This window comes from Macaca nemestrina, chromosome 18 (assembly GCF_043159975.1).
Source record: "Macaca nemestrina isolate mMacNem1 chromosome 18, mMacNem.hap1, whole genome shotgun sequence".
Taxonomy (NCBI): Eukaryota; Metazoa; Chordata; class Mammalia; order Primates; family Cercopithecidae; genus Macaca; species Macaca nemestrina.
Window position 1 is genome coordinate 5,247,220 of NC_092142.1, and position 16,361 is coordinate 5,263,580.

Sequence of the window (16,361 nt, forward strand, 5' to 3'; positions counted from 1 at the left end):
TCAGCCTCCTGAGTAGCTAGGATTACAGGTATGCACCACCACGTACAGCTAATTTTTGTATTTTTAGTAGAGACGGGGTTTCACCATGTTGGTCAGGCTGGTCTTGAATTCCTAACTTCGTGATCCACCTGCCTCGGCCTCCCAAAGTGCTGGGATTACAGGTGTGAGCCACCATGCCCGGCCTGGGTTTATTTTTAATCTTAATAATGCTTGGGTCATTAGTGGGCCCATACTAGGGCTTCTCGGCTAGTTGTTCTGGGCAATATACCAGCAGAGCCTAACTTTTCAGGTGGCTGGGCCAGGACCCTGTGGAGAAGCACTCCTTGGCCAGCCCCTGACCAAGGGCCAATAGCCTCAAAGGGCAACTCACCTTCTCTGTTTGGCTTAGCAGGAAATGATGGAAATGAGGATCTGCATCTTTAACAGGCTGAAACCAGAAAACAATGAAATAAAACCAGTACCTGCCACCAAAGGTCACTTCCTTCTCCCTGGTAACCGGACTCCCCTCTGGCTGGAACACCTCTGGATTCTGGTCTCTTTTTCACAATTGTCTGGAAATTCTTTTCCCATTTTGGCCTAAGCCTTTTTATAAACAAGCCCCATTCCAGCTAGAGGAAAACTGGCTTTAAAGTGGAAAAGAATAAACGATTCTGCCAGGTTGGTGCGCACGTTGTTCCAACGAGACTGTGGGGAAATATTAACAAGCATACTTGGGCTTTATAAATTCCGTGCTTATTAGGCACAGCAGACTGAGTCACATCTATTCCGGAATTGCAGGGTTTCGGCCTACTTGTGTCTGGTACCAAGCCCTTGGGGATCTCATCTTACTGAGCATATTAAACAGAGTAGCCACAACAGTGGACCTTCATGGGCTTTCCATAATCATGCCCAGCAATAGGTGCAGCCGCACCAAGGATAACAGAACTAAACATTAAAATTGTATTTACGGATAATAGGAGGGTATTGATAAAATATTAGGGGGGAAAACTTATGGAATGATCCCTCTTTTGTGAAAAAGAGCCCTGCCCAAAATAACAAAAACCAGACATAAGTCTATAATCATCTAAATGAATGCTGAGTGGGCATCCCAGAGGACTGAAATCTGCCACCTCAAGCCTCACAGGGCTCACCCTAGAGGGAGATTTTTAATTTTTTATTTCATGGACTTCTGTACTGTTTTGTAATAATAAATTAAGCCTCACACACAAGAAAAGGACAAAAAAAAAAAAAAAAAAAAAGAGGATCACACAGGAACCTCGCCCTAAGCTGCAGCTTGTCCTGCCTGCAGAAGAGCTCCTTACCTCGCTTGCGGTTGGCTGCCATTTAAACACGGCCATCGGTCCGGCCATCATCCCCTTCACGGTACTAGACTCCGGGATGGTGAGATCCTACAGAGGGAGGGGCAGGGCATTTTAAAATCACATTCAAACCCCAATGAAATCCCTTGCAAGCTCCACGGTCTAAGTGAAAGTTCAAGCCAACCCCCAACCACTGTTTTGATGACTGACTGTCCCTCAGGAGAAACAAGCCAGTTCTTCCCATTAACACAAAGTGAGTCTTTCTTCTCAATTCTGGAAATAATGTGGGCTTATGTCTAAATTTCACAAAGATGGAGGTAATTAGAAAGCCCAAGTATGATCTGCAGTACTGTCTGCAAAGTTGCGGAGTAAATGCCATATAGTGAATACCAAACATTAAGAAATAGCAGTGGCGGCTGGGCGTGCTGGCTCACGCCTGTAATCCTAGCACTTTGGGAGGCCGAGGTGGGCAGATCACGAGGTCAAGAAATTGAGACCAGCCTGGCCAACATGGTGAAACCCTGTCTCTACCAAAAAAACCCAAAAAATTAGCCAGACATGGTGGCGGGCACCTGTAATCCCAGCTACTTGGGAGGCTGAGGCAGGAGAATTGCTTGAACCCGGAAGGTGGAGGATGCAGTGAGCCAAGATCGTGCCACCGCACTCCAGCCTGGAGACACAGCAAGACTGCATCTCAAAAAACAAACAAACAAACAAACAAAAACAACAAAAAAAACAAGAACCAGGAGTGGCTTCAGCAGAAGGAATCCACCATATTTCAAAAAAACAAATAAAACCACATGGGGCTGATGAGGTCTGCTCACATTTTACAGCTATTGTGACAAAGGCTGAATTAAACTCCAGGGTAGCCGGAACCCAAGAGCCTGAACTCTCCTGAGACGGACACAGGAGAGGACATAGAGGACGTGGTGAAACGAGCAGCTCCTCTTCACGTTCTTCCTGGGCAAAGGGTCCTCTTTCCAATTCTTTTTTTTTTTTTTTTTTTTGAGACGGGAGTCTCGCTCTGTCTCCCAGGCTGGAGTGCAGTGGCGCAATCTCGGCTCACTGCAAGCTCCACCTCCCGGGTTCACGCCATTCTCCTGCCTCAGCCTCCCGTGTAGCTGGGACTACAGGCGCCCGCCCCCGTACCCGGCTAATTTTTTGTATTTTTAGTAGAGACAAGGTTTCACCATGTTAGCCAGTATGGTCTCAATCTCCTGACCTCGTGATCTGCCCGTCTCGGCCTCCCAAAGTGCTGGGATTACAGGTTTGAGCCACCGCGCCCGGCCCCCTCTTTCCAATTCTAACACTGGTCTGGTCCCTCTCGACTGCTCTGATGTTACCTTGCACTCCCTTTCCCCAGTCGCTCCCTTCCAGCCACAGTGGCCCTCCTGACACCTCCTGCCTAGACTACTCCTGAGGTTTTCTTAGTCTTAGAAAATGCCTGCTCCATTCTACTAGGCCGACATCTTTAGAGCCCTCCTTGACCCCTCTTCTCTAATCACTGGCAATGAATGGGGCTTTATAGTTGGGGATCTGCCCAACCCCTTCTTCTCACCATCCAGGCTACCAGTATCTAAGCTCAGGCCATTGCTGGCCACCTGGACAATTGCAAAAATAAATCTCCCGGCTTCCACTCACAGTCTAGTCTCTACACAGCAGCCAGTCATCTACCAAAAGGGCCAATCAGATCCATGACACTTCTCTGCCTAAAACTGGCTTCCAGTCTCACATAGTAAAGCCACGGGCTTCATGAGCATGGTCTACAGGGAGGGTCTTGCAAGTTCTGCCACCTCCCACCCATCCCACGCCAATCTCCAACCTCAAGTCCTATTTCTTCCTCCTGTCACTGCTCTCCAACTCATTAGCATCCTGCTAGCCTTCCACCCAGGCCCCAAACACACCAAGCATGTGCCTGCCCTGGCTCCCTTGTGCTACTGGGAACGTTATTCTGACAGTTATCTCCTTGGCTCAGGCTTGCTTTAGGACTCTGTTGAAATGTCACCTTATCAGAGTGGCTTCACCTGACCTCTCTGTATTTTTGCCCACAGAACATGATGCTGATGTGGATCATAATGAGAAAAAATGCTTTCATAGGGCTTACTACATGCTAGATGTCACTATAAGTGCTATTTTATATGTTCGTTCTCATGTAATTCTCACCCCTTCATGAAACAGAACTACTATGATCTTTTTTTTTTTTTTTTTTTGAGATAGAGTCTTGCTCTATAGCCCGGGCTGGGGTGCAATGGCGTGATCTTGGCTCACTGCAAGCTCTGCCTCCTGCGTTCAAGCGATTCTCCTGCCTCAGCCTCCTGAGTAGCTGGGACCACAGGCACATGCCACCACGCCCGGCTAATTTTTTGTGTGTTTAGTAGAGACGGGGTTTCACCATGTTAGCCAGGATGGTCTCCTGACCTTGTGATCCGCCCCGTTGGCCTCCCAAAGTGCTGGGATTATAGGCGTGAGCCATTGCGCCCAGCCCTATTATTATCTTCTTCTACAGAATACAAAACTAAGGCACACAGAGCTTAAGTAACCTTGCTTAAGGTCACCGAGTCAAGTCACTGGTGTGGTAGATACAATTTATTTATTTGGAGGCATAGTCTAGCTCTGTCACCTAGGCTGGAGTGCAGGGACGCAATTAGGGCTCACCGCAGCCTCAACCACCTGGGGTGGGAAGAAGTGATCTTCCCACCTCAGCCTCCTGGGTAGCTGGGACTACAGGTGTGCGCCACCATGCCCGGCTAACTTTTTCTTTTTCTTTTTTGTAGATTTATTATTTATTTGCAATTATTCGTTTTTTGTAATTTTTAATTTTTTGTTTTTATAGGGTCTTGCTATGTTGGCCAGACTGGTCTCGTTATAACTTCTGGCCTCAAGTGATCCTCCTACCTCGGCCTTCCAAAGTACTAGATTATGCGAGTGAGCCACTGTGCCTAGCAGACTGACAGAATTTGGCTCCAGGGTCTGTCATATTAGAAGCACATCCTAGGAAAGCAAGAACTCTGCCAGTTTCGCCTACTCTACAACCCATGCTGGCATACAGTCCAGGTTCAATTGTTACTGAAGGAGCCTTGTCTGACTTTTATACTGCTTTCTCTCCAGGCATCTGGCCTATGGTAGAATTGCTCAGTAAACATTTGTTGAATTCAGAGGTTTTTGGGGGAAGAGAAAGGCCCAGCCCAGAGCTGCTCAAAAGAATATTCTGCAATGATACAGGGCGTGTCCTATATCTGCACTGTGTGATAGAGCACGCGCCAGTCAAGTGTCACTGTGGAGCATCTCACACGATAGGATGATGGAGATGGAGAAGCTGCATTTTAACGTGTATTTAATTTAAATTTAAATGGCCAATTGTGGCTGGGGCAGCACAGCTGTCTGGGGAGGTGCAGCCCTAGGAATTGCCTCAGGACACAATGACCCAATGGGAACTAGGAGGAGGCAGCTTGTAGCTCTCAGTTTGGCACTAAGGAAGGGCCCCAACTCCTAAACTTCTGCTCCTCGTTTGAGTGTGGGATTCTGGGAGAGTCACAGACCTGACAGTGCTACTTTGATCCAGGTGGGCTGTACCCAGAGTTCATCCCCAGAAAGAGGGTGGGTAGGCGCTGCTGGGGTACAGCACTTACACGCAGGTCCAGACACAAACCCAGCCTTTCCCTCCCTGCCTCCGCCATCAAGGTCAGCCTTTTCCATTAATCCTCACGGGGCAGGAGATTATGTCCCGGAATGGCACTCAGCTGGGCTTTGCCCAGTTATCAGCCTATTTGGCTGCTCAGTGTTTCTGAGAGGAGCTCGACAGCCAGATGACAATTACTACAGCAACACACACACAAACACCTTCCTCTGAGACTACAGGATATATCACATTTAAAACGCACCAAAATTCCAAAGCCCAGGCACCGATTCCCTACCCGTCTGAAGGTGCTGAACTGAAACGGCTCTCCGTCTTGTACCACTTGCCAGCTCTGTCCCCTCCTGCTCATATGTCCTTTCACTATGGGCCAGGCCAAGCACAAAGAACAGGTAGGAAGGACACCTCGAAGGGTCAACAGCAGCTAGAGCTCCTGGACCACAGACACACCTGGTTTTATTATGCTTTGTTTTATTGTGCTTCATAGGTATTGCACTTTTTTTTTTTTTTAAACGAACTGAAGGTTTGTGGCAGCCCAGTATCAACCAAGTCTGTGGGGCCATTCTCCCAGCAGCAGGTGCTCACTTTGTGTCTCTGTCAGCATTTTTTTAAGCAATGAAGTATTTTTAACTTAAGGTATATACTTTTTTTTTTTGAGATGGAGTTTCGCTCTTGTTGCCCAGGCTGGAGTGCGGTGGCGCGATCTTGGCTCACCGCAACCTCCACCTCCCAGTTCAAGCAATTAATTCTCCTACCTCATCCTCCCAAGTAGCTGGGATTATAGCTGGGATTACAGGCATGCACCATCATACCCGGCTAATTTTTTTTATTTTTAGTAGAGATGGGGTTTCTACATGTTGGCCAGGCTGGTCTTGAACTCCTGACCTCAGGTGATCCACCCACCTTGGCCTCCCAAAGTGCTGGGATTATAGGTGTGAGCCACTGCGCCTGGCTTTTTTTTTTTTTTTTTTTTTGGGATGGAGTCTCGCTCTGTCACCCAAGCTGGAGTGCAGTGGCGCGATCTCGGCTCACTGCAAGCTCCGCCTCCTGGGTTCAACGCCATTCTCCTGCCTCAGCCTCCCAGGTAGCTGGGACTACAGGCGACCGCCACCACACCTGGCTAATTTTTTGTATTTTTAGTAGAGACAGGGTTTTACCATGTTAGCCAGGATGGTCTCAATCTCCTGACCTAGTGATCCGCCCGCCTTGGCCTCCCAAAGTGCTGGGATTATAGGCGTGAGCCACTGCGCCCAGCCAAGGTATGTACATTTTTAAAAGACATATTGCTATTGTGCCACTTAATAGACTTCAGTATAAATCTAACTTTTACATGCACTAGGAAACCAAGATGTTTGTGTGACCTGCAATGATCTGGAATCGAACCTGCAGTATCTCCAAGGTATGCTACACTACTCCCCAAATTAATAATTCAGACTCAAGGGCAGTCTGCTGTTTACTGGGAGCTTGTGAGACGAGTCCCTGGAAGCCTGGGCAGTGGCCTCTGGGGTTCTCACTGCACAACTGGCTATTGTCGGTGAAACAAACCTAAAGAACTGATGAAATGCCTTGTACACGGGTACTGTTCTAAGTGCTGTGTCCACGTCAGTCATTTAACTCACACGGTGAACCTATGAGGCACATACTGTTATAATTCCTAACGATCAGATGAGGAAATTGAGGCAAAGATGGTTTGCTAAGTTCCTATACATGTGATTCAAACTCCGGGCCCTTGTCATAACCTCTCCTTTGTACTTCCCTTTATCCAATGAGAAGGTGTTTCTGTCCAGGGTGGCACAGGCGCTGGTGAGATGCGAGGCTTCACATTCCAGACAATATCAATTTGGGAAATAGTGTAAAATCTGACAGCCCAGATTCCTTTTGGATTCCAGGAAATAAATTCAAAAGTCACATTACATTTTTTGTGGATCAATTTAGATCATGCTCCCTATAAAGTTCTCTCTGCACTGCAGCTGGCAGTTTTTCCAAACCTTGGGGTCACGGTATCCAGGGACAGCACCACCGCTCTTGCTCTCACCACTCACTTAGCCTTAGGTCATCTAACAGTGAGAAGGGCTGTCTCTCACCAGAGGCCTCACACTGGCAGCCCACAGATATGTTTCTGTGGACCCAAGACATATTTTTTAGCTAAGCACATTTAAAATTGGGATATTTCACATAAAAACCTGTATTTCCAGCTTTTCTTTTTTTTGAGATAGGGTCTCACACTGTTGCTCAGGCTGGAGCGCAGTGGTGCAAGTGTAGGTTACTACAGCCTTGACCTCCTGGGCTCAAGTGATCCTCCCACCCCAGCTTCCCAAGTATCTGGGACTACAGGTGTGTACCACTAATGCCCAGTTAGTACTTTTTGTTTCTTTCTTTTTTTGTTGTTTTTTTGAGACAGGGTCTCGCTGTGTCACCAAGACTAAACTGCAGTGGCATAATCTTGGCTCACTGTAACCTCCACCTCCTGGGTTCAAGTGATCTTCCCACCTCAGCTTTCTGAATAGGGGGCACTACAGGCACACACCACCAACTCCAGCTAATTTTTAATTCATTTATATTAATTTTTTTTTTTTCCTGAGACGGAGTCTCGCTCTGTCGCCCAGGCTAGAGTGCAATGGCGCGATCTCGGCTCCCTGCAACCTCTGCCTCCCAGGGTCAAGCGATTCTCCTGCCTAAGCTTCCCGAGTAGCTGGGATTACAGGCATGTGCCACCATGCCCGGCTAATTTTTGTATTTTTAGTAGAGACGGGGTTTCTCCATGTTGGTCAGGCTGGTCTCGAAATCCCGACCTGAGGTGATTTGCCCACCTCGGCCTCCCGAAGTGTTGGGATTACAGGCATGAGCCACCACGCCTAGCAAAAAAATATTTTAAAATAGAGATGGCGTCTCCCTATGTTGCCCAGGCTGGTCTAGAACTCCTGGGCTTAGGGGATCCTCCTGCCTTGGCCTCCCAAAGTGCTAGGATTACAGGTGTGAGCTGCCATGCCTGGCCAACTTTTTAGTTTTTGTAGAGCTCGTCTTGAACTCCTAAACTCAAGCAATCCGCTCACCTCAGCCTCCCAAAATGCTGGGATTACAGGCATAAGCCACCACACCTGGCCAATTTTATCTATTTATTTATTTATTTGTTGTAGGGAAAGGGTCTTACTATGTTGCTCAGCCTGGTCTCGAACTCCTGGGCTCATGTGATCTTCCTGCCTCAGCCTCCCAAAGTGCTATGATTGCAGGTGTGAGATACCACACCTGGCCTTTCCAGTTTCTCTTGAGAAAAAACAGACAACCTGGCAGAAGCTGGCTGGAACCCTGTGGAAGGAGCATGACCTCTCCAGACTCCCTGACCATGGCCAGCCCTGCTGCTCTGAGCACCAAGGCAGGTCAGCTGGGGTGCCTGGCACCCGTGCCACTGCTTCTTAGGTCCAGTCAGCTACAGTTGCTTCCATTACCTGCCTGGGCTCACTGGTGTCTGAATTTTTGAGCCTTGATCCAAAGTCTAGTGTTTCATCATGGCCTTATCACCCAACTGTTTCTGCCAGCCATCTGGCTTCTTTTTCCTGCTGTTGGCAATCCTGCCGCATTCCTGACACAGGCCCCTTCACTTTGAAATTCTTCTCTGTGGCCTTCTAACACTGGCCCCAAATCTCGTCAGCAAGAAGGCAAGAGATGCACCCTGGCTGCTTTATCTCATCTTGCTAGCTCCTCCCACTCCTTCCTGCCCCGAGCACGGCATTCTTGTTGCAATGCAGGCTTCCGCCCTTCCCTCTTCTCCCTCTCTTCCTGAGACAAACCCCATCCCACTGCCTGGACTCAAATACCCTTTTACAAATTCACCTCCCGAATCTACATTTCTAGTCCTGAGGTCACACCAAGCTCCCAGGCTGTCTAGGCCTTGCCTCAAATTCTTGCCATTCCAAACTGGTACTCTTTTCTCCACAAGCCACCTCTATATCCCAACTCCTCTAAGAAAGTGATCATCAGTTTCCCAGGAATGAAGCTGGAAATCCTCTTTTCCTTTTTCTCATTCATCCTCTATATACCCAGTTACAGAATCTTAAGAACTCTTCCTCTAAAGTGCTTCTCACCTATTTGCTTGCAACATTTGCAATTACCCCCTTATGAATGCACACCTAGCCTTAGCCTTCTAATTGGCTCTGAGACTTTCCCCTCTGGACTCTGTGACTACTGGAGCACACACGGGAAGCACACACTGCCACCGGCTCAATCACCTTCACAGGCCCCCACTGATTCCAAGACGCTTTAGTACCATGCTGCTTCAGTAGCTCTTCAGGCCCTCCAAGATCTAGGGACAAGCTTCCTTTTTCTCTGCTCTCCTTACTATCCTCTCCCTGTTCGAGAGTATCTCCGCCAGCACTGAGCCTCACACGGGCTGCGCCCTCCACCTCTGGAATGCCTTCCCTTCTTTCTTGCTAAGCCCTTCCCAGGACCAGCCCTTGTGCACCGGCTCAAGTGGACTGCTCTCCTACCTCATGCTCCTATTTCACACCTGCATCCAGGCCGTGTCTCTCACTGGAATATGGGATTCTTTTTTATTTTTTAAAATAAGAGTCAGGGTCTTAATCTATCACCCAAGCTAGAGTGCAGTGGTGCAATCGGCTCAATGCAGCCTTGAGCTCCAAGTCTCAAGCCATCTTCCTGCCTCAGCCTCCTGAGTTGCTGGGATAAGGCATGAGCCACCGCACCTGCCCTGCAGGATTCTTGAGCACAGAATTCTGCTCCCACTCCGTGAGCGGAGGCACACTGTAGAGCTTAACTCGACCTTCTACTAAAAGGACATCACTAATCCCGGAAGCTGCAGAGAGGAAACAAACCTTCTCATCCTTTGGGGGCCGACCCCGCTTCCGGGGACTTTGCTCTTGGGCTCTTTTCAGAGGGGATTTGGAGCCTCTCTCTGAAGAGCCTGAAGACACCCTCTTCTTTCCTTCTCCCATGTTCTTCTTCACCTTCCCTTCAGACAGGCTAAGTTTGCGCTTCTCATCACCTGAGTTTGGCCTACTTCTCTCCTCACTGGAATTACGTCGATTCTTGTCATCAGCAGAATTGTGGGATGACGTCTGAAAGTTTAATAATAATAATGATAACTACCACCACAGCTGCTGTCGCCATCGCCACCACCATTTACAGGTGCCACGTGCTGCTACAGGCACTCTGTGTGGTCTCCTCACAGTGACCCTAGAATAGATTCTGCTGTCATCCCCAGACATTGGGAGAAGCAGATTGAAAGTCATTTTCCCTAGGTCCCAAAACTAGGAGATGGGACTTAAATGCAGGCAGTATATATATTTCAAAGGCTACGCTCCTAATCTGTGTGCTATGAAAGGAAGAAATGGCCTGTGCTAGACTCAAATGCTAGATATTTCTCCTGGGTCCAAGCAATTTTCCTAAAAGCAACAACCTACTCCAGAAAGGTTAGCCGCATGGAGTTTCAAGCTGATAAGCAAAATGCTGACACCTTAGAACTGAAGTAGCTTTCTCCAGTGGCATTTCAGAAGAACAAAGGTTTGGGCTTGGGTGACATTTAATCTGTTAGTTGCTACGCAAAAATCACCAGTCTGGCGTTGGTAGAAAGTGAACATTGTTGTCTCTCACCTGGTCTTTCCCTTTGGCTCTCCTGAGGAACTCTTCCACGGCATCTACCGCTTGCTGGAATCGTTTACCCTTGTTAATTTTTATCATTTCCTCTTTATGAGCATGATATGGCTTTAGCTGTTCCACTTTGATCCAGGCACTAGCAGAAAACAAAAACAGAAAAGGGTATGATCCATATTGCATATGCCATAAAGTATCAACAACCTCACTATGGCACGGTTTAAATATCCATTTGGTTTAACTGGACTTTGCCAACAGGCCTCACCATTTTTTTCAAAACATGCTATCAACCATCTCAGAGTCTCATGCCTAAAGTATATTTTCTTGAAACAAGTCAAGCAGAACCACCACCACCACCACTGCAGCAACCACAAATTAAATTCCTCCAGAGAAAGCACTGTGTTGCACATTACTTATTTCCACAGTTGTCTATCAGCTTCCAATGCCCAACCACATATACCCTGCCACTTGCTCAGGGCAGAAAGAAATCTGGAGACCGTTTCCCATTCTCACCAGGCAGCACAAATGGCCAAACACGGATCCCTGGGAATCAGGGTACCTGGAAATGTGATAGACGACAGCAGCATTACTATGCAGGAAAATGCTTGCTGCTTGTCAACAATCGGAACCAGATTTATGATCTGTTGATCGACAGAGAATCAGGGATGTTACAGAGCTGAAGAAATGCAACATCTTCTAAAATTTGTGGCTCTTATGGATATTCACAGCCACTGAGCCTATATTTGTTCATAAATGATGGTAACCATGGCTACTAAACCACACAAAACACGGAACACATGGTTTGGAATAAGGGCAGCAGTTACAAAAGGAGGCATTTAAAAACGAGATGGCATGCTGTTTTATGATGTCTCAAAAAAAAGAAACAGAACAAGATTCTTGAGATTAAAAGTAGAAGAACACACATCTTTGATACTTAATTTTTAATTTCAACCATCAATGTTGGTGGTTGGAATTAACAGGATTTGACAGGAAAGTAGTGAGCTGTCAATTCTGGGGTACCTGGCCTGTCACACTAACCTGAACAAATCTGCTGCAGTTGGCTTTCTACGTTTCCCTCAATGACATGCAGCTTATAGAATCCAAGCACAAAATAATTTTATAGGCTTGACAAAGTATCAGTTAATTTACATGTTTTAGCCTGTGATACTCACAGCTTTCACAGCATAACCTTCAGAAAAAGTGGGTCAGGTTAAGGATACAGAAACCGACCTATCTCATGAGCTTCAGGTTGTTTTCTTTATAGAAAGCTAGAGAATATTCACTAACAGCGTCAGTGTTAACCTTTGCACATAAAAATAATGTTACTAACCCTCCACCAGCTACCTGGACTTTGAGTGTGGTGCTGGTAGTTGTGATGATGGGGTCTGTGCAAAAACACAGCCCTGGGATCATCGGCCTGCACATGACAGGCAGTGAACCACTATCAGGCATGCCAACATGGCTAACTGAGACGATGAATGGAGATACAGAAGCTGGTCTCCCTGGCACAGCTCCAACTAGAGGAGTTAGGCAAATTCCTTCCTTTTTTTTTTTTTTTTTTTGAGACGGAGTTTCACTCTTGTTGCCCAGGCTAGAGTACAATGGTGCAATCTCGGCTCACTGCAACCTTGCCTCCCGAGTTCAAGCGATTCTCCTGCCTCAGCCTCCCAAGTGCTGGGATTACAAGGCACGCACCACCACGGCTGGCTAATTTTATATTTTTAGTAGAGACAGGGCTTCTCCATGTTGGTCAGGCTGGTCGCGAACTCCTGACCTCAGGTGATCTGCCCGCCTCAGCTTCCCAAAGTGCTGGGATTCCAGGAGTGAGCCACCGCGCCTGGCCTTTTTTTTTTTTGGAGGGGAGACAGAGTCTTGCTTTGTCACCCAGGATGGAGTGCAGTGGCACGATCTTAGCTCACTGTAATCTCTGCCTCCCAGGTTCAAGCAACTCTCCTGCCTCAATTTTCCGAGTTGCTGAGACTACAGGTATGTACCACCACACCCAGCTAATCTTTATATTTCTAGCAGAGACGGGGTTTCCCTGTGTTGGCCAGGCTGGTCTTGAACTTCTGGCCTCCAGTGATCCGCCCGCCTTGGCCTCCCAAAGTGCTGGGATTACAGGCGTGAGCCAGCAAATTACTTTCTAGTGACCAACTCATCTTAAAGTTTGAAATTCAACATGAGAGTGCCAATGAGTCCAATCTGCCAGGAGGATAAGTGGAAGGAGATTTTGACCTCAGATTTTCTGGCAAGTATATCCCTGAACTCACTCCCTTCCCTCTCCTTATGGGGATGCTAATGACAGGCCAGAGCAATCAGACACAAAGTCAGACGCAGCCCCAAAAGCCAGCGAAGCTACCATACTAACCCGTGGGTCTGAGATGACACAACCAGTATCAGGGATAAAGCTTAAGGAGTTGTGACTAGCCTCTTCCTCCTAGGAGCTTCTGTTCAGAAGCTGAGAACCATACAAGTTCCCAATATAGGACCAACAAAGTGATTTTTATGGAGCCCCTTGAGATGGGACAACAGACTCCAAGACTCGCTAATCCCATTCATGCCATCCTGCTACCTCCATCCCCGACTTCCACTCCCCAGCCTCACAAGAACCTGATTCTGAGAGGATGGAAAGGTGAGGATGTCTGTGAAGTGCCAAGAAATCAACCCCATTTTTTGTTGAAGCATCTTACAAGGTTTACTGATTTCTGCTAGAAGGAACTGTACAGTCAAAATTCCACTCACTTTAAAGCGTTTGAGATACTGAAATTTTCCTCTTTACAACCATCTTCAAAACATTAAAATGGCTAAATGAACTGACAGTATGAATAGGATGGTAAATCCAAGAAATGTTAATCTATTTAAGGAATCAACTTATTGCTGGAGAAGCATCCTGTTACATCAGAAAACAGCCATAAAAAACCAGCTTGGCTGGGCACAGTGGCTACCACCTGTAATCCCAGCACTTTGGGAGGCAGAGGCAGGTAGATTGTGGTAGTAATTGCCTGAAAACAGCCAAGGTCATTACAGAGAAGGAAAGGGAATGTCTCATAACATATCTGGTTACATGGAGATGATCAAGATAAAAAGCAACGCATGTTATGTGCCACCATTCGTGCAAAGATAAGGAAAACGGACTGACCATGCACTGATATCTCTGGAGGGACACAACATCAGAAACTGGTCTAGCTGGGTGTCTGTGGGATGGGGATGAATGCAACTGTTTCAGTGTTGACAGGTTTTTTTTTTTTTTTTGAATGGTGAACACATATTATCTTGAAAAAACCGAATCAATACAAAAGGCCTCTGCCATAGAACACAGGCTATTCCGACTGCCCAGAGGGTTTCCTCCATGACTTCCTGGTTTGTAGGTTTGCTCTGGTGGGTTGCTCCTGCCTGGCTGCTGGTGTAACTGCACCTGTAACACAGCCAATTTACTCTGGTGACCTGACACACTTCCCATAAAAAGTCTCTTCATCTATGAATACAGAACTGCCACTAAGCCACTCTCAGATTATTCCAATCAAAATGAATTAAAATCTGGTATTTTCAAAAACTTCCACATTTCCGATTTGCTTTCCTCTTAAATTAAAATCATACATGTAGGGCCAGGTGCGGCGGCCCACACCTGTAATCCCAACACTTTGGGAGACCAAGGCAGGAGGATCACTTGAGGCCAGGAGTTCAAGACCAGCCTAGCCAACATGGCGAAATCCCATCTCTACTAGAAAACACAAAAGTTAGCTAGGTGTGGTAGCACGTCTGTAATCCCAGCTACTCAGGAGGCTGAAGCAGGAATTGCTTGAACCCAGGAGGTGTAGGTTGTAGCGAGTGGAGATCTTGCCACTGCATTCCAGCATGGGTGACAAAGCAATACTTGATTAAAAAAAAAAAAAAAAAAGAAAACCATACATGTAGATACCGTATATTAAAGATGTCAGCTTATGACTAATCTTGAACCGCCTTACATTTGTTTCAGCCTTTGCACAGACAGGTGACATGGGCTGAAGCCTTGAAGCTAAAAGAAAGAGAAAAGGAGAAAGGGTGGGGAGAAGACGGGGGACGGAGGGAGACAGAGAAAAAGAACACACACACACACACACACATACACACAAGCATAGAGTTTTCTAAAGGTGAGAACAAGCCGGGCATGGTAGCTCACACCTGTAATTCCAGCACTTTGGGAGGCCGAGGTCAAGAGATCAAGACCATCCTGGCCAACACGGTGAAACCCTGTCTCTACTAAAAATACAAAAATTAACTAGGTGTGGTGGCGTGCGCCTGTAATCCCAGCTACTCGGGATGCTGAGGCAGAAGAATCGCTTGAACCCAGGAGGCGGAGGTTGCAGTGAGCAGAGATCGTGCCACTGCATTCCAGCCTGGCGACAGAGCGAGACTCTGTCTCAAAAAAATAAAAATAAAAATAAGAATTAAAATACAAGTGACAACAAAGATGGGGCCAGAAGGTGTGGGTTCTCCATTTGCATTTGGTGAATACTTAGTAAACAATTTCTATGCATGATTTTTTAAAAAAAATCCTAGGAGCTTCTGGTCAGAAGCTGAGGACCACACAAGTTCCCAATGTAGGACCAACCAGGTGACTTTTTTGGAGCCTCTTCAGATGGGACAACAGACTCCCAAGACAAAAGGGGCTGAAGATTACTGAGGTGTTCCAGGTTAAGTTCTTCAGAAGTAAAAGCACCAGAAAAAAACACACACAAATCAGGTACAGGTGAAAGGAAAAAGGGATGCTTCCAAGCTGCTATGTTAATTATTAACCACAAATTCTTCCAAAACAGCTACTTTCAGTACTGACTCAGACACCTCACATCCAGTGAGACCTGTCCACTTTAGATGTGGCTTGATGGAAAAAGTACCACTGGTCTTTCAGTTTCCTCATCTGTGAAAAAATAAAACCAGAAAGATGACCCTGTGCACTTCCTGAAAGGGCTGCTGTGAGGACTGGAGGTGAAGACTGCCATGGAAACTCGCGGGTAGGTACTTGCAGCCTCTCCATGGTTTGTCCACAATCTGTTGAAATGGTTGGTTTCTGGTGGCTTCTGAGCACTTGTAATTTAAATGAACACTCCCTCCATTCCACTATCATTTATAGCCACTGATGAAACTTTTCCTTCTTTCTTTTTTTTGAGATGGAGTCTTGCTCTGTTGCCCAGGCTGGAGTGTAGTGGCGCGCTTTCGGCTCACTGCAAGCTCTGCCTCCTGGGTTCACGCCATTCTCCTGCCTCAGCGTCCCAAGTAGCTGGGACTACAGGCGCCCACCACCACACCCGGCTAATTTTTTTTTGTATTTTTAGTAGAGACGGGGTTTCACAGCATTAGCCAGGATGGTCTCAATCTCCTGACCTCCTGATCTGCCCACCTCAGCCTCCCAAAGTGCTGGGATTACAGGCGTGAGCCGCTGCGCCCGGCCTCTTCTTTTTTTCAGATGGAGTCTCACTCTGTTGCCCAGGCTGCAGTGCAGTGGCGTGATCTTGGCTTACTGCAAGCTCTGCCTCTGGGGTTCACCTCTGGGGTGAGGCGCAGTCCAGCTTCTACAGGAGCCACTTATGACTTTGTCTTCACAAGTTCTCATCCCTAAAAAATCCCCTTGCAATACCTGTCTACACCACCTCTTAAACGCCCATTTCATCCAGTGCTCCTCACACTGGTCCTAACGCAGTCACACCACAATCTACTTGCAGTGCCCATCGCCAAAATCCTCCAGGCCATTGGCTGTTTCCTACATCCTGATCCTGTGCTTCCTTCAGTCTTTGCTTCTCCACATTTAAGGGTCCTGGTCTTTTGTCTGACTCAGTTCCCTTTTC

The 16,361-nt window shown here is 47.2% G+C and overlaps 1 protein-coding gene across 8 annotated transcripts in view; it reads right to left on the bottom strand.

The window, feature by feature from the left end:
• The window catches only part of LOC105467829 (glyoxylate reductase 1 homolog), a 47,725-nt gene that overhangs the window by 24,799 nt on the left and 6,565 nt on the right, over window positions 1–16,361 (bottom strand). For 6 of the 8 annotated variants that reach the window (XR_011616280.1, XR_011616279.1, XM_011717557.3 and 3 more), the window contains exons 4-7: window positions 10,540–10,678; window positions 9,762–10,004; window positions 1,302–1,388; window positions 371–427 (exon numbers count right to left, since the gene is read on the bottom strand). Coding sequence is in view for 6 of the 8 variants with exons in the window: in XM_011717557.3 (XP_011715859.3) it covers window positions 371–427; window positions 1,302–1,388; window positions 9,762–10,004; window positions 10,540–10,678 (526 nt within the window). In the remaining 2 variants the exon portion in view is untranslated. The remainder of the gene's footprint in view (window positions 1–370; window positions 428–1,301; window positions 1,389–9,761; window positions 10,005–10,539; window positions 10,679–16,361) is intronic. The other 2 variants (XM_071084082.1, XM_071084081.1) reach the window with 1 other exon arrangement.